The sequence below is a fragment of the Ixodes scapularis genome, unplaced genomic scaffold (genome assembly GCF_016920785.2).
Source record: "Ixodes scapularis isolate PalLabHiFi unplaced genomic scaffold, ASM1692078v2 PGA_scaffold4__175_contigs__length_147842914, whole genome shotgun sequence".
Classification (NCBI taxonomy): domain Eukaryota; kingdom Metazoa; phylum Arthropoda; class Arachnida; order Ixodida; family Ixodidae; genus Ixodes; species Ixodes scapularis.
Genome location: NW_024609879.1, coordinates 87,210,260 through 87,235,490, shown reverse-complemented (window position 1 = coordinate 87,235,490; position 25,231 = coordinate 87,210,260). Strand labels below are relative to the sequence as shown.

The 25,231-nt window shown below is 47.1% G+C and overlaps 1 protein-coding gene across 2 annotated transcripts in view; it reads right to left on the bottom strand.

Moving 5' to 3' along the window:
• Positions 1-25,231, bottom strand: part of LOC8027932 (F-actin-monooxygenase MICAL3) — a 104,503-nt gene that overhangs the window by 10,872 nt on the left and 68,400 nt on the right. Inside the window, exons 23-27 of one of the 2 annotated variants that reach the window (XM_042293178.1) lie at positions 16,652-16,771; positions 11,862-15,509; positions 7,876-7,958; positions 6,257-6,443; positions 2,398-2,494 (exon numbers count right to left, since the gene is read on the bottom strand). In XM_042293178.1, the coding sequence (XP_042149112.1) occupies positions 2,398-2,494; positions 6,257-6,443; positions 7,876-7,958; positions 11,862-15,509; positions 16,652-16,771 (4,135 nt within the window). Of the gene's footprint in view, positions 1-2,397; positions 2,495-6,256; positions 6,444-7,875; positions 7,959-11,861; positions 15,513-16,651; positions 16,772-25,231 lie in introns of both variants that reach the window. The other variant, XM_042293177.1, reaches the window with a different exon arrangement.

Below are 25,231 nucleotides of genomic sequence, written 5' to 3'. Positions count from 1 at the left end.
CTTAACCGAAGCGTAAATAGAACCAATTGCAGCACTTTAGGAAGAACAAGCAGCGAATGAAGAGGCCCCATTAACGCTGGGCTTCGGTAACATGATCTGCACAGGGATTCTGGGCATTCGAATGCAATGCTCAATGTCTTGGCGCAGGCCACTTTTCCAGCTTCCAACACTGTCTGCACTTTGTCTTGTAATAAACCGCTTAAAAAGCCGCAGTCATCTGCAGCACAGTCTGAGGGAAAACAGATGCACGGGGCTTCTTCGTAGAATGGTCGGCTAGCATTCAAACAAATGTGGTGGAACCCCGGTAAAGCAAAGTCTCTTGGGTCACAAAAAAAATTTGCATTAAGCGAGCTTTTAAATTATTCGAAAAAAAGTTTAAATATAAAGTGCAAACCTTTGCAGCGCATGCTTGTGACATTTTACGGGAAACTCAATGTAACCACACAAAGTAATTCTGGAAGTACCCTTTCCGCGCTCCACCGTTTGCATGCCTAAAGTAATGGTCTCATGAAGACTCAGCATGCACATTGTCGCACTACAATTCTCAGCTGTCACACCAAGAACTATAGTCTACTCATTTCCTTCAACGCTTACATAAACGGTGAAGCTAATGCCACTAGACTCACTGGGATTTTGATTTCTTATGGTGACCGAAGCCCCATCCCTAAGTGGTTCCACTACGGATGATGAAACAGCAAATGTGGCAAACCACTAATGGCTACAAAGTCACGGCAAACCAAGGAGGCAAATAAGCTTTGCTAAACGCAAAGATCAGCAAATAGGAAAAAAAAAAAAAAAAAAAAAAATTACCACATCTCCACGTGGTGAATGATGTTAATTAGGGCGAAGCTCTGGTGGTGCTGATAATACTGATTTTATTGTTCATAGGTAGTGCTGATGGTGCTGATTTTTTTTTATTGCTCATAGGTAATGCTGAGTTCCAGGTTGCGTTTAGACTTCATTATTACTGCTTTATAGTCGGTGAAATGCAGAGCCAGTGGTTCTTCTAGCGGATCAGCTTAGATCCGCTAGAAGCCGTGGAAATGCATCTCCACCGCTTCAGTCAACAGTCTGTCAGAAAAAGAATGTGTGGTATGGATCGTGGTTATATATGCAGTTGAGCATTTGACCGCAGCGCCCTCTCGTCTATAAACGTTGAGCCAATGCATGCAAAGTTTAACGCGATTATATACGCATTTGACCGCAGCGCCCTCTCCTGTATAGACGTTGAGCGGCTACATGCAACGTTTCATCTATGACATTCCCAGCTCTTGAGTTACTGCCACATCTCAGAGCCCCCTACTCGTCCCGCAGTGGCCGAGTGGTTAAGGCGATGGACCATAAATCCATTGGGGTTTCCCCGCACAAGTTTGAATCCTGTCGACGCGCAAACATTTTTTTTTTTTTTATGTGAGCACGGACGCTGGCCGGACGGACGGACGGACAAGGCTAGACCTTAAGGGGCTTCACCCCTAAAAAACATGGGCTCGCCCCGTTCGTATTTGTTGCCAAATTGGAGCGCCAACTTGTGCCACCTGGGGGCTTCGAAGCAAACCAGAAAGATGAAAGCGGCACATTAACCAAGCAAGTGTGTGCCAAGGGCTCCAATTACCCGGTTACACTCATGTGAAAAATTACATCACCATGGAAATTCTCCAAATGATCCAGGATTTCGAATAAACTGAGAGATAGTTATTGAAGTTCTAACGTTTGCTATCTCCGTAGGAAATCAAGAAAAAAAACATTGCTGCCGAAATCGCAGCGCCCATTGTCGGTGAAATGCGATAGCATTTCGCACCGTCGTGTGCTGCCTGAACATTCCTTCTAAGAACTGCTGTGAAACGTCTAGAAATATTTTTCAATGACGTCCATGAGCTCTTTTATCACATTTAATACCAATTAACATAATTTTCTGATCTAACTGTCTACTTCCTGTGGACGGGAATCCCGCGACCTACCAATGACTTTGTTGCAGCAGTAGTGCAATTCAAATGATTCTCTCCGAGTTTATCTGTATAAACATAAAAGTCAAAGCCACCTGCTTACATGACTTCCACATTTTGTGGTGTCGGTTGGCAAAAGAAAGTTGTTGCATTTCATAATCACCGCTTTGCAGGTCTCCCCTTTGGCAGTGGTTGAGAGTCGGGCTCAAGGTCTTGGGGTCAAGGGTTCTATTCCCTTTGGGGGACGTTCGGTATTGTGATCTTTCTCCCCACTTTATCTCCTCATCACTCTCCTGCGCATGCGCATAAGTTTCGCTGGTTACAAGCAGAGGGACGGACACGAAAACGCATAGGATTTGCTCATAAATGCTACATACTTAAATGCCACGTGACACACTTTACAAAGTTCCGAGCCTCCAAAAACTCTCTCACAAAGATTCGGCAGTTTACCGACCTGATGAGGAGTTCCTGCTCCTCCCTTGAGAGTTTGTTCTTCTGCCGCATCAGCCGGAACAAGACTTGCGTCAGGTCCTTCTCGTCCGTCCGCAGATCTGCACGACGAATGAAATGGGACACGACTTAGGCATGGTCAGTCAACGTCAGGATTCTGAAGCTATTACGAACCTCGCTTTAGCCATATTCCCAATGCAACAAACATACTCTGCTTTCATTGAAGTTTGCAATGTTTTCTCAACGTAGTGAACTGGTTTTGAGCCGCAGATTCGATTTAAAGGTCTGTTGATTGTAAGCACACATGTCAACAGCCTTCGTGAGAAACCAGAAATAATTCTGCTGACATACATTTTAATTCTTTTCCAGGTACAGTTGGCAGCAAAAGTATGCGGGGCACAGGAGCATCAGCCGAAATGACTGGTTGCGCCTTCCGACGGCACGCGCCCGCTCTCTACATTCACGCTTCGAGAATGCGCTTCCTTTCGTGCTCGCAGTCACGTCTATTCCACTTGCTCTCGTCCGATGCTTTGTCGGCCATCATGCTGAGCGTCTGCCTCGGCCACCATGATGGGTGACGGAGCTCGCGTGCTACAGATCAAATTTCGCGGCAGCTTGTGCCGGTCCCTGTTATCTCGTGGGCGTTGGAGGGATGTAAACGAAAAAAACATGAGTGCGAACACGCAAGAAAGCATATGCGCAAAGCGCGAGTCTTGAGGGCGGCGACGTGCTGTCAGAAGGCTCAGCTAGTCTGTTCAGCTGGCGCTCCCGTGCCCCGCAAACTTTTGCTTCCGACTGCACAGGGATCCCACTCGCAACCGAGAATTTTTTTAAATATTAGCTACAACGAAAATATTTCTTCTGTCATAGAATGGAAGGTGAAATCTACTGTTTCGTTAGCTACGAAGCATTCCTTTTGGTCTTCCTTCTTTCGTCTCCTATACTGGGTGATTCCATGAGAGATCAAAACTGCAGGTCCACTCAACATTTTTATTTTTTTGGTTTTTTTAATATGTGATGTACAAAAAAATGAATTGCACGAAACTGGACTTTTTTTTTCGAAAATGCCTTTTCACTACAAGAAAAAAAAAATGTTTCAAGATTGCGCGACGGCCCTGCTCTCACCGCGAACTGCATTAGTTGCCACATTTGCTGTCCCGTGGAAGGCAGGTAAACAGTGGTAGGCCAACAATGTTTCCTGTTTCATGTAACAGACTAAAGTTTAACTCAACTTCATGCACTTCCTATGTGCTTTATAAATTAAAAAAAAAAAAAAATCATAACTTTAGACCAGGTGCAACAAATACCTTCAGGCCTTCTACCTCAATATGTATGTATGGCATTAGCGATTTTGAAAACTATACATCATATAGGCCAGGGCATCTAAATTATGCCTGCAAAATATAAACTTCCAATAAAAAAAGAAAAAAATCATCTTTAAAAAATATTTAAATGGAAAGACAAAATTAAAAAAAAAAAAACAATTTAGATTTTATTAAAACTTTGGGGTACAACTCTCCTTAAGCCAGGCAAAAAGAAGAAACAAAATCATGTTGCATCATTTGGTTCATACAAAAGTTCTAAGCAATCAAAGTGGCGGTTGCGAAGCGTCTTGACTCCACCGTTTTTTGCTTCATGCTGCCTGGTATCTTTATTTTTTCTTTTTCTTTTAGGAAAAAGTAAAATTTTTTTTTTTCACCACAAATAAGAAATTGATGTGTTGTAGCTTGCAGTAATAAAAAATATCTTTCCAGATTTTTTTTTTTCTTGTGGTTGTTTACAGGCACTCATGAAAGTTTACGCTCCTTGATGGCGCTTGGACTTCGCATGTCTTGTTTATTAAAACTGTAAGGAATAAAAGAATGAGGCCTCCTGGGTTGCTGTCGCTGTCAGGAGCTGGTAAGATATTTGAGCTTACGTTTACCTCGAGCAAACGTACACATGCCCCTTGGCTCTGCTGTAACATAAGTGCGCCGTACCCTTGTACCCGAGGCTCATGTCTTTATGCTCTACAGTTCTAATAAACGAGACTTGAGCACACTTCAGCTTAATTCCGGCACGAGCAGTTGTCCAAGCGCTTCTTTCCTTGCGTCTAAAAACGTAACAACGACCTAAATATGACGGCTGGCTTGTCAACACCTCCCCTTGAAGAATATTTGGAGAATCCTCAACTCTGAGCGCATCAAGACAGATCACTGCGACAGTTCAGCTAGACTCTTTTCGAATGCGCAGTGGCAGAGTTGATGTCAGCGTGTCAGTGATGTTATCTGGACATTTGTGTGTTTGTGCGTGTATGCCCAGAAAAGGCACAGAGGCAGAGCTTCACTGCACGTGAGCTTTGACCCTGCTTGGTTCGTGGCCACTGGCTTTGCTCGTCAGTGGCCAGTTCCCTTCCTCGCGGGAGTGCCGCGTGGGGAATCGGGAGTCTCGTAGGATTTTCCAAATCTTTCCCGCCGGTGGGAATGTGTAGGGGCATGCGGTTTAGAGAAGCTCCCCTTAAGCGAACGCCGTTTTACTGACCCGTTTATCGAATCGCCTCGTAGAGAAGCTCAGTCTAGAGATAGAATATTGAGCCTCCTTTTAACGATTTTGGCAGCCGCAAAGCGGCGTGTACAACGCGGGCCAGGTGGGTTAACATTTTGTAATCAGCAGCCACAAACTGTCGCTGCAAAGTGCCATAAACGGGGGGGGGGGGGGGGGGGGTTAAGATGCGGTTTAGTGATACACGCGTAAACTAGAAGATCCTTTTTTTTTTTAAGTGTCCCCTTTTCGATAAACAGCATTTCTCTAAAGCTGAGGCTCCACTTTCTCTAAAGCCGAGCTTCAATAGAACGAGCCCATTCTCTAAAAATTGTTTCGATAAAATGGCGTTCGATCAACCGTAGTGAATCGAATTTGATGTTGCATTACTGTTTCCACAGCGGCTCAATGCATCATCTCGTCAACACGTGGCGGCGGCTTTCTACCGGGCGCATGGGCACGATGACTTTGAGCGGTTGAGCCGGATTTTGTGAGAGCCAGTAAGAGCAGTTATTGACCTTCGTCTTTGCAAAATATGCTTACAAAAATATTTGCGTAAGTGGAAACACCTTGGCCCACAGCGCTAACTAAGCCTCTCAAGTTTTCCAGTGCACAACGCATGGAATAGTAGCACAAATGTGTGACCGAACCGTTTGGCGAACCGATTTGGAACAGCTCTTTTGTTCTGCACCGGTTCAGGTTCCTCCGCTCCAAAATGGCGCCGAACATTTCGGTTCGGGTTCTGTTCCGATTCGGGCAATATATGCAGTTCACTTCCGGTTCCAGCTCAGTGCTGGTTCAGTTCCGGTTCGGCACCCTGGTGTGTGGTCAGAGTTTGCTGGACCGCAGAGCGCACACTAGTTGGGTCCAAACGCTATCATCATCAGCCTACAGCAGTACAATTTCGGTTTGGCCCGCAAATCAAAAAATTTGTATTGTAGCATAAATATTGGGCACAAAAAAAAAAATTTTCGACGAAAATTTAGTTTGAGACATTCCTTCCTGTCCGTACAGGTAGAAAAAAAAAACACTTTTTCCTAGGTTCAGTGTTTCTTTAACCGAAGGTCACTGAGGCAAGCTAGTCAAAGCTGTGGCAAAGCTCAGTGGTAACGCGCCGGCTACATGTGCAGCGGACCCAGGATTGAATCCCGCAGAAGGCGGGCAATCTTTTTCGAGGATTTGGGAACGTCGACGATAAATGCCTCATGCCTATGCTCTACTATGAAAGCTACAACTTCAACAACTACAACAGATGACGTTTCCAGCAGCGGGAAGACATAATTACAGCTGTCGCTGTCAAAGCTCAAGAATCCCTGGACTCCCCAGACTATACTCATACTCACCCTCATCCTCGTCCTCCTCTCCCCTGAGGGCCCTCTCGATGAGCACCCCTCTCCTCTCCAGGGCCCGAAGGCTAACCTCAATCTCCTCCAGGCGCCTCTGGATCTCCTGGGCCGTGCGCAGCCGCTTGAGCTCCTGCTGACGCTGAACCCGCAGAGTCAGCCGCTCCAGCCTTCTTTGGTCTACCGCCTGCATGGCCCGACGAGGAAGGGTGACCACTGTTTAGCACTTCCGGTCCCTGCATCGCTCGCGTGACAGTCTGCCGAAATTCTGGAGGGCCGTCGGAGAGCCGTACGTCGGGGCTTTTCCGAACCCAGTTCCCTCCTCGACACAAGCGTCTACCCCGATTACCATATTTTCCTGTCTGTAAGTTGAACTCCTCTATAAGTGGCTGTTTTTTCGAAAAAGTTGGTAGGTCCCACATAGTTACGGAGCGCTGCGGTGGACGGCGTATGTAGTTGCTGCAGCTACTGACCTGTGCCCCTGTGCTTCAAACTGTTTTTCGAGAGCTGGAAGTGTGGGCCGTCGACGGGTGTTCAGCTGTTCCTCCTTTATTGTAAATGATAATAACGCCTACGTCTTGCATGGCTCAAATGCAAATTTGAGGGAAAGAATGCGACTTATACGTTGGAAAGTATGGTACGTTTCTAAATTCTCCACCTTTACTGGGCTTTCCCCGAAGCTAAACGCCTTGCCACTGGACAGAGCAGAAGTAGCTGAGGTCGATCCAGCGTTTGATCAGCAGCGAACAGCATATTCTCGTTGGGTGAGCCGGTGGCAACAGAATGCGCTCCTACTTTGCAAATGCATTACTGGCACTGACACCACCTTAAAATACCTTGCGCTACACACTGACATAATTCTAAACACAGACACCATTGAAAAAAAAAAGAAAAGAAAAACTCGTGTTTCAATGCACCCCAATCCTACTGCAAAAGATAAACCCCAAAATAATGCCAACAAATGTTTCTTCCGTTTGTGTAGGTCAACAGAATCAAAGCCTAAACAATGATACAACCTCTGAGAAGCACTTCTATGCTATACGGTGAGCAAGTGCTCTAAAATTCGTCTTTGGCGCATCAGGATGCAAAGAGGGGCACGCCGATCAACCTACGAGAACAGGTAGAGAATGTGCCGTGACAAGGCAACCAATCTCGCACCGTCATTGGTCGAGGGTAAACAAAGGCATGAGGTGCGCAAGAAGCAGACGAACTCGCACGCTGCACAGTCCCCAAGAACCTAACAGAGACAGGGCGTCGCGAGTCTTAAACATCACATTATCATTCTGCAGCCAGTGAAATGGCGGCATTGGGCTATAAGAAAGCCAAGAGATGACCCCCGATATAAAAACTTAATAAGCTATAGTCCGTTGCAACCTAAGAACGAAGGGTGAGGGTAAGACGGGCCGGGCAGGAGGAAGCAGACGGAACGCTACAGAAAGAAGGAGGTTTCCCCCTCTCTTCTCCAGCGTTCCGTCTGCTTCCTCCTCCCCGGCCCGTCTTACCCTCGCCCTTCGTTCTTAGGTTGCAACAGACTATAGACTCTGCATTCCTTACGTTGTTGTCAGTGACTATAGCTGGCATAACAAACCAAAATTGCAAGTCGCAGAAAACACGCTCACCTTGCCCTTCTTGTCGGAAAGTGCGCCGTACTCGGCAGCAGCGTCCATGTCTCTGTCGTCGAAGTCCAATAAGCTGTCTTCCTCTGCACAAAAGAATGGCAAAATAAAAAAATAAAAAACAAGAACTAACTATCTTTTAAATTCTTCTTCGGAGACGTCAGCATAATTTCTAGCAAAAATTTACGGTGGCCATGGCAATTCATACTTGAAACACTGTGATGGCACCAAGAAGAGTCCTTCAACTTGTAGCTCTTTATTTATTCATCGTGCCTGCCTATAACCAAGAGACTGTAACAACAAAGCACTAAATTCACAAAAACACACAAAAAACTAGAACATATTTAAAGTGGCAATATACACCGTTTCAGTATGTGCCTAAATACTGCTTTTGAACAACCTAAGGTCCATCATGAAAAACACCAACAAGAAATGTGCCCAGACCGCAGAATGGGAGACCACATGGCACCATATATCTTAATAAAACAGATCAAATTGTAGAACTGACAATCATGACAGTTAGCCAGTTACAACAAGCTGAAGGATGACTGCATTTCATGTTGACTAAGAGTCCTAACCAACTTGCAAGATATATTACCTGGTGGGCACTAAGAATAAGGCCGTTAACAAGATGCAAGCGATAGTTCAAAGCTAGCAGCCTATGCTAGGCTGATGATCAATACTAGAAAGGGGGTCATCAAGATTTTATCTACCTGACAACAAACCATAACACATTCTCCACTTATAGTCTCTCAAGCCAGTGGTAAATGATAACTTTCAACATTCCATTAGCACAAAACATGGGGAGTGTATTCCTACGCAGCTCACGTATTACAACATGGAGCATAAATCTTATCAACAACCTCTTTCTGAGCTATAAAATAATGTTTTTGCCCAAAGAAGTTTGACAAACACATCTTACAGTTTTCAGTAACCTAACAACTAGAAAACAATGTTACATTTCTAAATTCAAAAACGATTTCGTACACAAATAAAATCATTCTTTGTGTCAACTATGCTTTTCACTGTAGAAGGGTTGTGAGCTGGGCTAGTTGGTAAGCATTATACACGCGGTTCAAGTCAGCGATCAACGTAAGGAAACTGTAGAAGAATACAAAAGACAGGATAGCTGCTGAACTCACAACTCAATATTTTGTCCAGAACAGAAGAAAGAAAGAAGATGACATGTAACCAATAGGCACATGCTCATGGACCTGAGAACTCTAGGGCACGAGGCAATGGCTTTGGAGGATCGAAGCATTAAAAAACAGAACTTCCTTTTCAGATAGAGTAAAAAGAAAGATGGCTCACGCAGTGCTCCTCCAGACCTTTTAAAATATCTGCCTCGTAAATTTTTCTGGAGAGTTTTTTCTTATGTCTACCTATAACAGAGTACATGTACAGGCTTGACAATGCAGGGGCAAGTGACCTCCACCGTCGACCTCATAGACAGGTTATGTTCACATAGCCTATCATTACCTTCCTGTCTGTCCCACATATGTTCTACAAGTTAAAAGAATGCTGTATACCGTGCACAAGCTACAGGGCACAAACTGCATAGCATGTTTCTTTTTACATCTCATTCGTGATACTTTGTCCAAAATTAAATGCACCTTGAAACAAATCTGGGCCATTTTTCGAGGTGCAGAAAAAACAACTGGAACCTGATATCTTTGGGCAAAGTTGTGCGATACCTTGTGCAAGTATGAAACCACCACAACCCATTTTTTTTCTCAACATTGCACTTACTACCTTCTTCTCCCTTTACTTTTTTTAACCAAGGATTGCACAACCTCATTTAACACCTGCAATGTAAACCCGGATGACCGGAGTCACTCAATCTGTGCCTTGAAGCTGTCATTAAATGTAAACACAGCCTTTTTAAGGCTGATCCTAGATATGAAAGAGCTATACTCCTTTTAACAATATTTGAGTGCACTGACGAGTGATGCAATGTACCCGTTTATGATTGTGGGGAGAAGGACCAGCATAAATGGTTAGTGTGAAGTGAGAGCGATAGGTCCAGAAATTGTTAGACACTTTCATTGGGCTCTTCATAGGTGAATCTACCGTATTTACTCGCAGAATGAACTCACTTTTTTTTTCCGAAAAATCGATGCAAAGTTAGGGGGGGCGTTCATTACGCGAAGTAAAATTTTTGCGTCGTTTATTTACTCGCATAATGAACGGACCTTTTATCCTGAAAAATGGAAGTAACTTCTTAGCTCTCTGCGCGTGGCGCCCGACCCCTTAACCAAACTAAGCTGTGCAAAAAAAAAAAAAAATCCTCTTTGTTTTATTTTTTTAGTTCCTTGGGTTTTTTTTCCCGCCTTTCGCAAGCTGTTTTCTTTGCTTAGGCGTTGCTTAGGCGAGGGCTCTCCGCTTATCTTTCTTATCTCCTTGCGCGCGGCGCTCGACCCCCCGTAACAAACTGCGCTGTGCAAAAAAAGAAAAAAAAGCTCCTCTTTTTCTTGTTTATTTTCTCGGTTCCGTGGTTTTTTTTCTTTTTGCCGTTTTTTGCAAGCTGTTTCGTTTGCTTGAAGGGCTTCTCCGCTCCTTGTTTGTTAACTCCTTTCGCGCGGTGCGCGACCCCCGTAACCAAACTAGGCTGTAAAAAAAGAAAAAAAAAGAAAAAAAAAGCTCCTCTTTGTTTTTGTTTTTTCTTAGTCCCTTGGGTTTCTTTTCTTTCTTTTTGCCTCCTTTCGCAAGCTGTTTCGTTCGCTTAGAGCACTTCTCCGCTTCTCTTTCTTACCTCCTTGCGCGCGGCGGCGCGCGAACCCAAAGTCCAGACTGCGCTGTGCAAAAAAAATAAAAGTTCCTCTCGCATGTTTTTTTTTTCTTGCTTCCGTTGGATCTTTGCTAATTTTTTTAACGCCTTTCGCAAGGCGTTTTGTTCGACCACGCTGTCCATGCATGCGACCTCGCTGCACCAGGATAGAAAAGTGCGTTCATTTCGCACGCGTGGGAGGAGGGGGTCAAAATTTTGACGTCCTAGTTGGGGGTGCGTTTATTACGCGAGTAAAAAAAAAAGTCAAAATTTTGAGAGCCGACTTGGGGGGTGCGTTCATTACGCGAGTGCGTTCATTGTGCGAGTAAATACGGTAAGACCAAAGCTACACTTATAAAAAAATGTCCACAACACAGGTGACTAAGTAGATCTTTTCCCAGGCGATTGTCAAGCAGAAGTAGAGTCATCAACATATCGGAACACTTTTTTCACAGGAGGTCCAAGGGCATGTATTCTGTCTTCCTGTATTCTTCTACAGTTTCCTCATGTTACTCACTGACTTTAACCATGTGTATGCTTTTCACATTTATGTAAACAACTTCTTGAAGACCTGTCATGACAAAAGTGCTCCTTTTGAAGTCATAAAGTATATGAAAGAGAGCAACCCGTCATGCTTACTGTATTTTCCCGTGTATAAGTCAATTTTTTTTCCCAAAAATTTCCGTCGGTGATTTTTATACAACGGTCTAATATAAATTTTTTTTTCTTCTGTAAGTATGGGTTTCAACTGAGAAAGTTTACCACAGAGGTTATATTTCTCATTCAATTCATTGACAAGAACATTGAAACTTGCTCTCCCTTGTGCATATATTGCAATCGTAATACACATATGCGGGGTTTTCAATGCAGTTTCGCTGGGCCGACCATACAAACATGGGTGCGACTTATATAGACCGGAAAATACGGCATTTGAAACACCTGCCAGTCATTAAGCAAATTCTGGTCTGGAAGTTAAGGTTCTAGTCTCTTAACACTGGCAAATCGCGAGTTAGTGAGGACTGTGGAGACCGCAGCCATAACAAAAGGGCAGCTGGGGTGTTCCCACCTGTATATCTTAAAACTGTAGTTTTGAGGAAAATTTAACTGAACAGAGGCAGGCCTTGCGCTGAACAAAGGCTTCATCAGCAAAGTTACCCAATCCCACCCAAACTGCCGTCGCCCATTACATCATGGGTCACACAACCTCAAGCGCCACACTCACCGGCGGCCCTGGGTGCGAGGCACCCAAACTCGACGCTCCGACTCTTGGCAGGCAGCTGGATGGGCTGAGACTTGAGATTGTCCAGGCTGATGTGCTTCTTCATCTCCTCCAGGGGGAGAGGCCTCCGCTGGTGCGACACAGACCCCACCACGCGCTTGCCGCGATCCTCCAATCGTGCTGCTGCCGCTGCCGCCATGTCCGCCTTCTCCGCGGACGATGTCCCTCCGCCGGACCCCACGCCGGAGCCGCCCTTCTTCGGCGCGGCCTTGTCGGACCTTGACTTGGTGAGCCTCAGTCTCGAGAACGTCCGGCTCCGGTCGTTGTCGGCCATGTCCTTCGCCGCTTTCTCGCGGTTGTAACTTTCCTTTTTCTCTTTCGTTGTCGCAGAGGCTGCTTCCCCGCTGCTGTTCCGACTGAAGCCCAGGAACGACAGCAGGTTCCTCCTCGTCGTCGTCGGTGGCGTCGTCTGCTTTCGGTCCTCCTCGTCACTCTTGGCAAAGAGGCGGCGCTTCGGCTTTGGCTTCGGCTTCCACACGTCTGCCCTAATTTGGTACGGATCCATCGGCACGATCGCGCACGCCGCCGACGCGTTCACGACGTCTGGCCGATCCAGTTCTTCGACCGACCGTGCCGGCGACGCGACCGGAGTGGCCTCATCTGCGTCGTCGACGTCGTCGTCCTCGAACTGCGCAAGCCGGTGCTGCGCCGTGCTGAAGCTCCGCAGCGATGAGCGGTCGTCGAGCGCATTGAACGTCTCGTCCTCCTGGTCCAGCAGGTCGGTCAGCGTGATCTCGTCGAACGCCGGCGTCCGGGCGTACTTGCGCCGGTAGCTGCACGGACTTAACCCGAGCTCCTCGTCGCTCTTCAGCCGCGCCCTCTCCCTCGCCTCCCTCCTGGCTCTCTCCCGTTCCGGGTCCGTCCCGCAGCCGGTTGCGAGCCAGCCCGGACGCGAGGTTGGGGGCGTTTCAAACACCTCCGTGGGCGTGCCGCATTCGGGCGTCTTGAAGTCGTCGAAGTCGCCCGCGAGAGACTGGCTGTCGAAGTACGGCAGGTTCTGGATGTCCTCGTGCACGCTCTTGCGCGCTAGCTCGCGCCGACTCATAAGCATCGCCGTCACCGGGTCGGGGCACGGCCGCGAGAGCGGTTGGGCCGGGGTGTGAAATGACTCTGGAAACTGCTGTGGCCTCGCACGCGCCAGGCGCGGATCTGCGCTTTTCACCTGGCGCTCGATGGCGACCGGTGCGGACCGCTGCACCGGGGTGCTCTGGACTGTGGCACTGCTGTCCGAGTCCAGCTCCTCGCAGGAGCCCCGACTGTTCGGAGACGATGCGCGGATCGACGGGAATTCCATGCGCTGGAGGTTGATGTTGAGCGATTTGAGGTAGATGGAGTCGCGGGACGAGGAATCGCCGTCGCTTGGCCGCCCGCGGACCTTCTCTGCGAAGGAGCCTCCATAGCCTTGGAACTTGGGTGGCTCTCGGGCTAGGGGGCGGACGTCGCACTTCGTCGTCGACGATTCCAGAGCGCCCTTGTCCCAGTCGTCGGGCAATCGGCGACCATCGGGTGACGTCATTATTTTGGTGCCGTCCTCGAATCTGACACACGTCTGCTCTCCTGGCTCGGTTTTTCCACGCTCGGCACCCTCCTGTTGCTCGCTCTGGTTGCCGGACGGCAACCGCTTCTTCTTGCGTCGGCGCGTCACGTTACGGTCATCGAAGTGGAACTCAGGGTTGAGGTCTTCGAGCACTGAAAGGACTTCTTTCTCTCCGCCTTCCCTTGCCCATTCGGACACCGTGAAGTCGTCCTCGTCACTCCGATGCCCCACTGATGTCGCTGCGGGCTCTGCATTCACTGGAGTAGTCAGGAAATCCTGCGGAGTTTCACAGACCTCCTCAGTCGTCTCAAGGATCACCTTCTCGACGAGCAGTTCGCTCTCGTGCCGCCGCGTCTTCTTTACGGCATCCGATGCCGTGAGATCGTCTTCGTCGCTCATGCTCGCGATGGGTGCAAACAAGAGGCCACTCTTGGGTCGATCCTGGAGTTCCGGAGTCACCACGTGTTCCTCGTACCGCGGGAGGCTCTCGTCGGCAGGAAACACTTCCTGGTCGCTAATCGACGCCGAGCAGGTTGTGTCTTCGTCCGTGACGTCGCTCTGCGGAGACAGAACGTCGGGTGCCACAGCTTCTCGTTCTGGAACGTTTTCCATGTCCAATTCTAACATTAGTTTTGCCCGGTCTAAACAGTGCAGACCTTTGGGAAGACCACTTTTGACATACTCCGGTACATTTTCTGGTGCTTCCAAGGGAACCGCGATGCTAACGCTTTCTTTCTCTGGCATTTCTTGAAAGCCTGCCATCACGATTCCGTCGACTTCCCGCACGGAAGTCAGGGAATCGGCACTGTAAAAGGCGGAGGCAACGCTTCCCTCATTATATCTCGCCATCTCCAAACTTCCGTCTTTGAGGCCACAGCTCGGCTCCGCTAGCACGGGCTCTGCAAAGGAAAGGGCCTTGTCGAGAATGGACCCGGTTGGCGACAACTCGTCGTTCGCTGCTTCTTTAGAGAGCGAACGCTGCAATACCGTGGCTTCCTCCACCGTGTCCGCAGTTGAGGTCTCCGAAGAGTCTGGACGTTCCGCCAGACACGACCTTCCCGAAATGGAAAGTAACGCGTCCTCGGAATGTTCCGAGCCTGCAGACGCCGTCCTAGACACAACAGGGTGTTCCAGACGAGCCATGACCGGTCCGACATCTCCCGTCGGAGACCACGGCGATCCGCAGTCCGACACCACAAACGGCTTGCAACACTCCGAATCTTCTGACTCGTCTCCGCCGACCCCGACACTCGACGCCGACCGGTGCGACGACGATGCCCACGACGAGCTGGCTTCGCTCTCCCGCCCCGCGAGCCTTCCAAAGCAGACAGCGGACGACTCCGATCCGGTGGATGACGGACCGACTTCGTCGACTGGAGTGGGGAGCGACGAACTCCCGCTGGATCCGGCACGGTCCAGCAGCAGGTCGTAGCCGTGAGTGTCGGTGGGCGACTGCTCCGCGTTGGACGGCGGCTGGCTCTCGACGGACTCTGAGCGCTGGACGGCGGCGCTGCTGACGTCTGAGACGTCCGTCAGCGATCCCAAGTCTTCCACGATGACTGCAATGGCTTCTCTGGCAGCGTGGACTACTCCGGCCACGTTGTCCGACAGGTCGTCCACGTTGGACGAAGAAGACAGTTCAGAAGAGACGCTCGTGCCCAGCAGGCTTTCCGACGACTTGGTGGGCTTCGTGAGAGACAGCTGGTCGCTCGAGGTCTGTCCGTCACTCGACTTGGGACTGGCCGACACCGCTTCTGTGGATTCCAGCTTCGAGAAGGTCGTTGCGGCTGGAGCGGTAGCCATGGCTTGAGACTGCGTCTCCGGTTCGGCTCTGGGCTCGGCTTCGGACGGCTCGGCCGGAAGCTGGCCCAGGGCGGCACGCACTTCCTGCGGGCCCCACTCCAGCTCGGTGTCCTGGTCGCCCGGGGAAACGTCGATGACGATCACGGGAATCTCGTGCTTGGGCGGTGGTGGATCTTCCTCCGATTCTGAAGACATCTCGGACGAGCTGATTGTGATGCCTTCTTCATCTGAGATGTACTCGTCTCCCGAATCTTCTGGAATGACACGAAGTGAACAAGTTTATTAACTTATTGCTACTATTACAACGGCCCAATTACTGTTCGTATTCCAACTTCCCTCACCTTCCACGACCCTCGCCTCTTGTAGCACAGAGTAAAGATGCAACAAGTTACAATCAACTGTAGCATATGTAGAATTCCCTACCTCTGGGGATGCTTTTTGATTTGGGGATCACCCATCTCTCTCTTGACGGCCATCCTTTCCCGATACTGACATTGAAGCAATAAAGCTATGCATAAGCCAACAGACCTTGCAAACAATTACGCATATACTGGGGATCGTCTGGCAAAATGTTGCGCATCAATGGGCGGCTCGAACCTCCTGATCTTCCAAAAATAGCGCTTGGATGAGAAAAACACTCCACTTGGGCGCAAGAACAGCTGAGGAAATTAGAGGGTACTCCGGGGGAACCCCCCAGGTTCCCCCGAAGTACCTGGAGGGTACCCCGGAGAAACTTCCAGCTTTTCCACTCTGGTGAAGAGGGAAGGAGACGAGCGAAGCTGCACTATGGTGGGAATGAAGTAATGGCCGGCCGCAAGTCGACAAGCCAGAGTGGAAAAGCTGGAAAGGTTGCCGCCATCTATGAGCGACGGCGGTTAGCTGTCCAGAGTTTAGTGTCATTATTTGTTTGCTGATGGACACAATACTGGGGAAACTAGCCCTTAACAGCTCCTCTGTAAAAAGTGTGAGCCACACTTTTGCATGTGCCTAAATAGCAGTTTGCAACAACTGCGCAACGACAAGCAAATTTTACGCACACAGGAAAGCTGCGGAGAGCGCTGAATGCACGAGCAATCCGTCGCCTGTCAAAGTAAATGCAACTTTTGTTGCATTTTTTTTTAGGAAAAAATCCAAGGTGCGCCACCATTTTTTGACAGTCACTGTCAAAGTACTAGAGGTAAATCTGATGTGCCTGCCCTTCGGGCCAAGATCTCGAGCCGTGCTTCAAATGCACGTGCTCGAGGCTCCCGAGAAGCTGCGGCGTTATCGAAAGTGGGAAGCCCGGGCTGGAGCAGGACGTCCAAAGGACCTCCCCACCGTACTCATATTGCCAGGAACTATAGCTTAAATGTACTTAGTCTTCGCTAAAAAAATCCTTAAAGCTGCGACGTACCGGTAGAGCTACCGGCTTCGTTGCTGAGCTTCTTGTCCATGTTGAGCACTGGCACCGGCACGGTCACCTCTTCGTCCCTTCCGTTTTCGTGGTGGTGCGACCTGGCCATCCCGTCTTCGTCTGTGAGACGGGCCAAGAGTTAGTGCTCGTGCTCCGCGACACTCCCGAATGGTACTTACTGCTAATCTGGGCAACTGCAAGATGCGACACAATTTCGGACATCGCAGTCAAATGCAAACCTCCACCTCCTATTCTATTGCCTTATAAGGGAACCGATATACTGTGCACAGCTGCAGACAAGTCAGCCACCTTCGGATATCGCGGCTAAATACGAACCCCTACCCCCTATTTTCTGTTGCCTTTATATAGTATCTCGTACGCTACGCACCACTGTGGACAAGGGAAACCGAAACGTGCCTATGTATTTGTCAAGTTTATCGGTACCCCTTGATGATGTGAATACTAGAAGCCCTAATTTGATATGTATGCATTCTCTATGCTCTTTCAGACATTTTAGGTACCGCCACCCGGGCGCACTAACGTGAGTAATGAAGTCTGGTCATGCATTCTAGTTTCTTTTGACCCCAACTGTATCTTGCGCCACCTCTTACACATATTTGCTCCAATGCGTATAAAACTGGGAGCCCGCTGTCATATTTCTAGGGGGGACCCTCAATGCCAATTTATGTGTGCGGTAAACAGCTTAAGCTTCCTTGCACTTCACGAACCTTACACCTTTTTAATGCGAAAGCATTAACTGTCCCATAGAGCGAAGCCGGCGTTGTCTGTGACCACAAAAACGGCACCTAAATTCTGTCTGTAGCAGCGAGAAACGGCAGCTAAATTCCCATTGGCTCAGCAACGCGTCAGCTGAATTCCCATTGGCTGAGTGAAACCGCACCCAAAGTCCCATTGGCCAAAAGCACAACAATGCAGATGCTTCATCACAGAAGCCAGCGGGGCGCTTAAGGTCAAAGAAAACACTAAGAAAAGCACAGCAATGCAGATGCATTGGCACGGAAGCCGTGGAGGCGGCGGGGGCACCGCGCCTGCACAGTGGGGAAGCGTGATGTCACTGCTGGAGCGCGGCGCCGCGCCGAGCTTTGCGCTCGCACCGCTGCTTCACCCAACGGCGCAGCAGTCACCAGCGAGCCACGGCAATATGCGCGACGCACCGCAGCACTACCTGCCGGCACTGCGGTCGCTTCTGAAAGCGTTCAATTGGACATTAATGCTTTCGCATTCACAACTCTTAAGAAGTGCTTAGGTGTCCTCGGAATTTATTTTTTTTTATTGCTACACGGACCACTGTAGGTAGTGAGCAACTGACAATATGCTCAGTCGGGATAAAAACTTCAATAGGTAAAATTCTGAAAACAGTTAATAGTGAAAAAACACAACCTCGAAACAAGGGACAAAACTTGGACAACACAACACTGTCTTTGAGCTGGTGTTGTGTTGTCCAATTTTTGTTCCTAGTCTCAACCGTTATTGTTCACCAACTTGCTTGCGCAGTAACGCTCATTTAGGAAATATAGTTAAGATAGCTTTTTCTATGATACAATGTATATCGACGCCCACATGCAAAGAACTAAAACACAAATATGCTTGACCCGACTGAATTAATGGCCCTTCATATTTTAATATATATTCTTATTTCAATTTTTATTTAGATGGTGTCTATCCCTAGCGCAATAAAGCAACCGCTTATTAAATCCGTCAGAAGTTCACAACACATCAGATATTTAAGGGGGGACACTGGCTAGAGGTTGAACTTTTGAACTACTCAAGTGATCGGAATGAAATTTTCAGGGGAGATTTAACTTAAGATATAGGTGTACTGTGCAAACTTTCAGCTCTCTAGGCCAACTTTACATACCTGCATAAGATGATGTGTCACTCTTCGTTAAGAAATCTATAATATGCAAATGAAGCTATTAAGCATCATTTTAACTGCTTGAGTATAAAGGGGGGGATGTGGGACTTTGGGCTATCTAGTTTTTATAACTCAAGTGTAAATATTTCAGGAAGAGTGATTACCTCAAAATATGAGATGCATATCTGTCCTATGTCAATTTTTGAAAATATGTTCTTTTCTCAATGAGGACTTTAATGTAAAACAAAATAAAGTAGATAGCCCAATTCCCCAGTAAATTTCAGTTCAGAAACATCTTGATTGTGGTATCAGAATAATTTTACCTTCGAACAAAAGATTCCTTCGTATGATATTTGCAGCAAAAAGTGGAACGGAGAAAAATGCATTCAAACATTGAACTCCTTTACTTTGTTACTGCCTGACAATGTGTTGAAAATATTTTATATCAATGGAACTATTTGGCGCATAGTTATGAAATTTAGTGTAAGGGTGTATAATTAGTTTCTAAAACCAAAAACTTCAAAATTGAAAAATTAATTTTTTCAAAAAATTTTGAAGCTTAGGCCCATGTCCCCCCTTAACACGGTACAATGCAGGGCAAAGCGGCAGCAAGCTACAACAAAGTCAGCAAAGATTCGATCCTTACCGAAACCACGCAGAAACATTCAGTGGCACAAAATGCCAAGGACTCTAGCTCCTGGATGACACCTCTTTCTTCAGCAGTGAGCAGTCCTCCTCTCGGGTCATTGTTAATAGTCAACCGCCACGACACTTAATTAGGCTCGCACACATGTTGCCGACGGGCTTACGCTCTGTTACACCAAGGTTAACACGGCTACTACCACCACTACCAAACAAACACAGACGCATACAAAGAAATGGCAGACTACTGTCAAGGTTTAAGGCAAGACTGGAAGACTCCAACTTTAATCATCTCTAAATGCAAAAAAACGTCGCCGAAGGATTCGACAACACCTTCGGAGCTCAGCGCATCGTCTTGTTGCAACACGAACGCCATCTGTATCACACAGACTAAAGGCACCCTCTGAGAGGTAGTGTAAAGCCCTCTTAAGAACTTGAAGAAAAGCAAAGCTCACATTGCAATTGAAAAGGCAGTATTCGAGTGCATGTGCGTAACAAAGAGCATGCAACCCAAACCATGTGCTAGTAAGAAAACAAAGCAAAAGTGAAGGCACATGAAATGTGAAGCAAAGAGTGCGAAGACAAAACAAACGTTAAACGTGGACTGATAGAAGAATCTTCTTGTCCCTAGCATGCTATTTAATTAGTATGCTGACCACTCAAAGCATTAGTCATGTTACATCAACCAATTCGCTACCAAGCATTCTAAAATGAGTTCCCTATGCCACGAATAAGCTTATATTCTTGGCTGGCTATTGTAACAGATGTCAATATCCCAGCCAAACATAAAATAAACAGATTACAGATATCCCCCAGTATGAGCATAATCTCATAACCAAAGAGCATACTGTAACAGATCTCCTGTATACAAATTTCAAGTTTCTCCTACTAGGTACGCATATCCATCCTGGCATCTTAAACAATCCCTGTGCCTCTCTTGCAACTCATTTTGATGGTACAAGTTAATTCAAATGCAATTAGAACTGCACAAACTCCACAGCATTGAATTAAAATTAAATGAATTTGGCCCACATTCTTGAGTCCTTTAAGCTACACAAAAGAGATTTAGACAAGTCACAAGGCAAAAGTGCAACAACATACAATATAAATGCTGGCTGTGGATAAGAATAAACACTTCAATAATGTTTTTCTTTTCATGCCAGAGGCATAATAAGTCCAGTACTGAAAAGTAATTGCCTTAATAACAATGTCGTGCTGAGCACCATACTTTATATATGTAGACTAAAAATACTTGCAAAACCTTTTATGAACAAAAAACGAGGGTGCAAGCTAGCTAATGTAAATTAAACATGGTGAATTTACCCAAGACCGGAGTTTTCTAAAAGACAACACTAACACACACAAGTCTCAAAGCCTTGCGACTCCTCAGTGTTTGCGTTATCCTTCAGAAAACCCAAGTCACGCATAAATTTATTGTGTTAAACATGTTATATTTTGTCCCAAAACGCTTAATTAGCATATGTAGCAATACGATTTCAACTAAGAAATTTTCGAGATAACATGACAGCGCTGGTTCTGTATCTTTCTACATGTACTACACATCTGTGTGAAGTACGAATACACAAAAAATGCTAGCCGAACTAGGCACAGCAAAACATGCAGGCATATTGCACTGGAAACTGGGAAAACACAATCATAATGAAACAAATTTGACCGTAGGGCAAATGACCCTGTCGTCATTTCACGCTGGTGCTTATATAGTGTCAGCTCGAAATGAGACCCCATAACAACCTACAAGGATTACTGCATATCCCCTAACAGCCCCCAGAAAAAAAACAAGGTAAAAGAGAGCAACATAACAGTTGCATGACTAGATGACTCAGCCGGTACCACAGCCGATCTGGGGGTATAGCCTCAAAACGTTTGTTGAAACACAGAAATACAAAAAAAAAAAAAAAAGGCATGAAGCAGAAACGTGTGCAAGTTCCACCACCGGCACACATGCACACGGGCTTGAACAGGAATAACGAGCGAAGCACAGTAACAACAACAATGTTTTAGAGTGTTAATTAAGACACCACGCATGCACCATTGTCAGGCAGTTGGCCATCGAGGCCGTTACGAGGCAGGGCGGGAGGGCCGTCGGAAAGATTTTGCATGCAAGCTGGAAGAGAAATTCGAGAGAAAGGAAGAGAGACAACAGATGAGAAACACGTCAGAAGAGCAAAAGAAAGTGTCTGCTAAGGCCAGGGAAAAAGATATAGCACGTAAGAAAGAAGGAGACACAGAAAGAAACCACAGAACAGAATTTCTAGCTCGGGGCCCATATTTTGAACTGTGTGTTCCGTGGCCTTGACTGAAAGAAAAAAAAAAAAAAAAGAAAAAAAGCACACATTTAGGCATGCACTAACCTAAATATTGTATGTGTGCACATGTAATAATTCTACTACATATAGTATTGTGTATGCATTAGTGCTCACCTGTGCAGCCACTAATTTCATAGACATAACTTTCTTTAGGTAGTTCTGCAATTTTTAGTTCAGCAGGAGCCTTCACCGAATCTTATCCTCAATGTCAGCCAAAAATCTTTCGACTAATTTTAAAACTCAAAGCGAAAATACAACACTATTCGACATAGGCAATCGTCAAAATGAAATAAGTTTTGCATTCGTCCTGGCAAGTCAAGAGTTTGAACAAAAACTGTAGAGTCCACAAAACATTCAAGTATAGTAAGTAAGCTGGGATGCCATCTCCCTGGGCCATTCATAAACACAGAAATAATAAAGAGTAGACGAATCGCAAAACGGTGCGAGTTGGCACAAAGCTGTCCAATCCATTCCAGCCCCCTTTGGTTCACCTCTTCACACACTGCCTCACAGCGTTGTCACCCAGTATATTAACGCCGACGTTAGTTCCAGCGGCCCATTCTCCGAGCTGTGTTTTGGGTGACCACCAATAACCGGGCAACCTACAAAAAGAAATCAACTATTGCTGCTCTGAGATCTAGCGAGTCTCAAACAAATTGTCGGCAACCTTTTGCTGTCCAATATGATGCATAGGAAGTAGTATTTAAGGGGTGATCGTTTAAATTCGTTTAGAAGACACGAAGAAGCCGTTTCGGTAAGTGAAGAATGCATTATTTATCAATAGATGCCTTATGACATCACATGAGTGATGTGATGTCACGGTCGCGGAGGCTCACAAAATCAATATTTTTGTGAGCTGAGAAACGACAAATGCTGATGGTAATACTACTATTCAACTAAAGTTTTTTCAAGCATCATAGTTCAACATCAGGAGTGCACGAATCTCTGCCCGATTATGCTGTCAGTGCAAGCAACACATGCTCAAATATTTTTAAGGCTTTCCTCGGCACTTTTTACGGGGTTGAAAGTACACCTTGAGATTTCACAATGTAAAACGGATCCCTAAAATCAACACAGGGTATTTAGCTTCCTATGCGCAGGCACCAATTTTTCTGGCTCATTTTACAAGGTGCCAGGAAATCGATGCCACCTCATTAATGAAGAAATAGCGTCTTTTAGAATAAAATAATTAGGTAAGCCCCTATTTTGCCCTTAATGAACTTGGCTACGACTACATCTCAATTGGATTGTTCTGTTTCGGTCGTCGCAATTCTTTGTTTACCTTCGAACTCCAACTGCTGTGGCACACTCGGGCCGATGGTAGCTACGGATACATCTATTTCTTGTATACTCTTAAATCATAACAGAAACTAACAACTTCCTATGAACTGCACAAAGCATAACGGTTATGCCTTGATTGTTTTAGTAAATGGTGGTTTCGTTATAACACCTCTCATTACTGCCTTACTCGCAACAAAAGCTTATCTTCTCTAAGTCAATCATGCACCTCATACGTTTCAAGCTACTGGTGGTTTGGAGCAGAAGATATCTCTCAGCCCAGTAACTTACTTCGCGCGATCAGAGAAGTTCTGATGCGCGTGCGCAATCTCAGCGTGACGGAAGAAACAAACATATGCTGGAGGTGGAGCTTCTACGGCGCTCTCAACGCGGTGCCATTCTTGGCGTTCGTGCGTGCGGTGTCCGGTTCGCTCGCTCTCGAAAACCGTGCTACAACGACTCGCTCTACAGACGACACTCCTGGCGCGGTGTCTAGAGGAAAGTGTTGGGCTTCGTGTCTCACCCGAGTTTTTCTATTGGCCAAGAACCTGAAGGAACATGGATTGGCCACGCCCACTTACGTCACACTTCACTCCATATATTGGAATATGGACGCCACCTCCTGGCCCGCTATAACCTCCTTGGCTAGCCACAATTGGCGGTTTCCTCCTCTCCAGCGTTTGCTCTGCTCAAGTGTATAGGTGGAGGGCTTTGTGAGGGGAGCTTCCGCTGCTACAGACAAACCCCGCTTCAACGAAATTTCCGGTTCAATGAATATTTCTTGGTTCCCCATTAACGGTCCATAGGAGTCAATGCATAAGAATTCTCACTACAGCGAACACTGTTTCTTGTGCTGTTCCGCTTGAACGAAATTTTACAGAGCAATTCAAAGTTCAAAAGTTTATTTTTTCCGTACGGAAAACAAACTTTCGAGCACTGTGCATTTTGGCATATAAAATATGTCTACTATAAAGTTTAAATCGTCTGTTGAACCATCAGAAACTGCCACTAATAACCGGTACCCGAGCGCAACGTTGACCGGGCGTGCAGGCCGCCATTACTTGATCGCGACAGCGATGAGGCTCGCCTTCCTACACTGTTGCAACGATGTTGCTCTAGCTCTTGGCTTGATAACGCACTGCTGAAGACTATCCAAAGCCGAAGCTCAGTCTTTTTTTTTTTCTTCTTTTTTGTCGGTTGTCATTTTATCAGTACGGTAAAATGACAACGACGGTACGGGGGCTTTTTGCAAACGGCACGATGGCACCGCCAATCAAAACGCGAAAGTTTTTATCCTTACAAGATAAAGCTCGCATCCTGGCCGAAGTTGCAAGTGGACAGGAGAAAGCCGTCATCGCCAAAAAGTTTGGAATTTCTGAGAGTTCGTTGTCGACAATCCTAAAGTCGAAAGATGCAATCAAAAAGGCTCTTGCATCGGGGACATCGGCCAAGCGAAAGATATTGACACCGTCGGCGCACAAAGAGCTCGACAAGGCTGTGTACACATGGTTTGTGGGGACGAGGGCAAAGAAGATATCCATCAGCGGAAGCGAAGCGTCGTGCAGCAGGCCTTAAATTTCGCTTGCCTGCTGGGAATCGACGACTTCAAAGCTAGCACCGGCTGGCTCAACAGGTTCAAGGCCCGCCATGAAATTGTCGGCAAGACGCTTAGTGGCGAGTCAGCATCGGCAGACACAGGCAGTGCTTCCGCTTGGATGTCAACAAACGTTTCTGCGTTGTTGAATGACTACGAGATGTCTGACATTTACAACGCCGGCGAGACGGGACTTTTCAACGAGAAGCTGCCGTCGAAAACTTTGGAAATGAAAGGTCAGCGCTGCCACGGCGGAAAACACAGTAAAAAGCGCGTGACCATACTGCTGCGCACCAATACGGACGGGTATGACAAGTGTCCACCACTGGTTATTGGCAAGAGTGCAAGGCCCCGTTGTTTTAAAGGGAACAGGAGTCTTCCCGTCAAATATATGGCCAACAGCCGGTCTTGGATGACGCGGGCCATTTTTTCAAAATGGGTCGGAAGGTTCGATTGCGACATGAGGAGGCAGGGCCGGCGGGTTTGCTTGTTGCTGGACAATTGCTCCGCTCGCCGAATTCCGGATGCTGAGCTCACAAATGTGGAGCTTAAGTACTATCCGCCTAACTGCCCTTAAATAATCCAGCCCCTTGACCAAGGTGTCATTAGAAGCCTCAAGTGCGCCTACCGCCAGCAAGTGATGCAGCGTCTCCTACTAAACATGCACGCTGGTCGAGACACCAAGTTGGATCTCTACATCACGCTGCAGATGACGGCTGCTGCATGGACTGCAACCAAACGTTCTGTCATCGCCAACTGTTTCACGCAAGCGGGCTTCAAGCTCGGAGACCCAGACGTCGACTCCGCTGAGGATAACGAAATAGTGCGCCCGCCAGGAGAGGCCATTACTTCTTGGGCTGCGC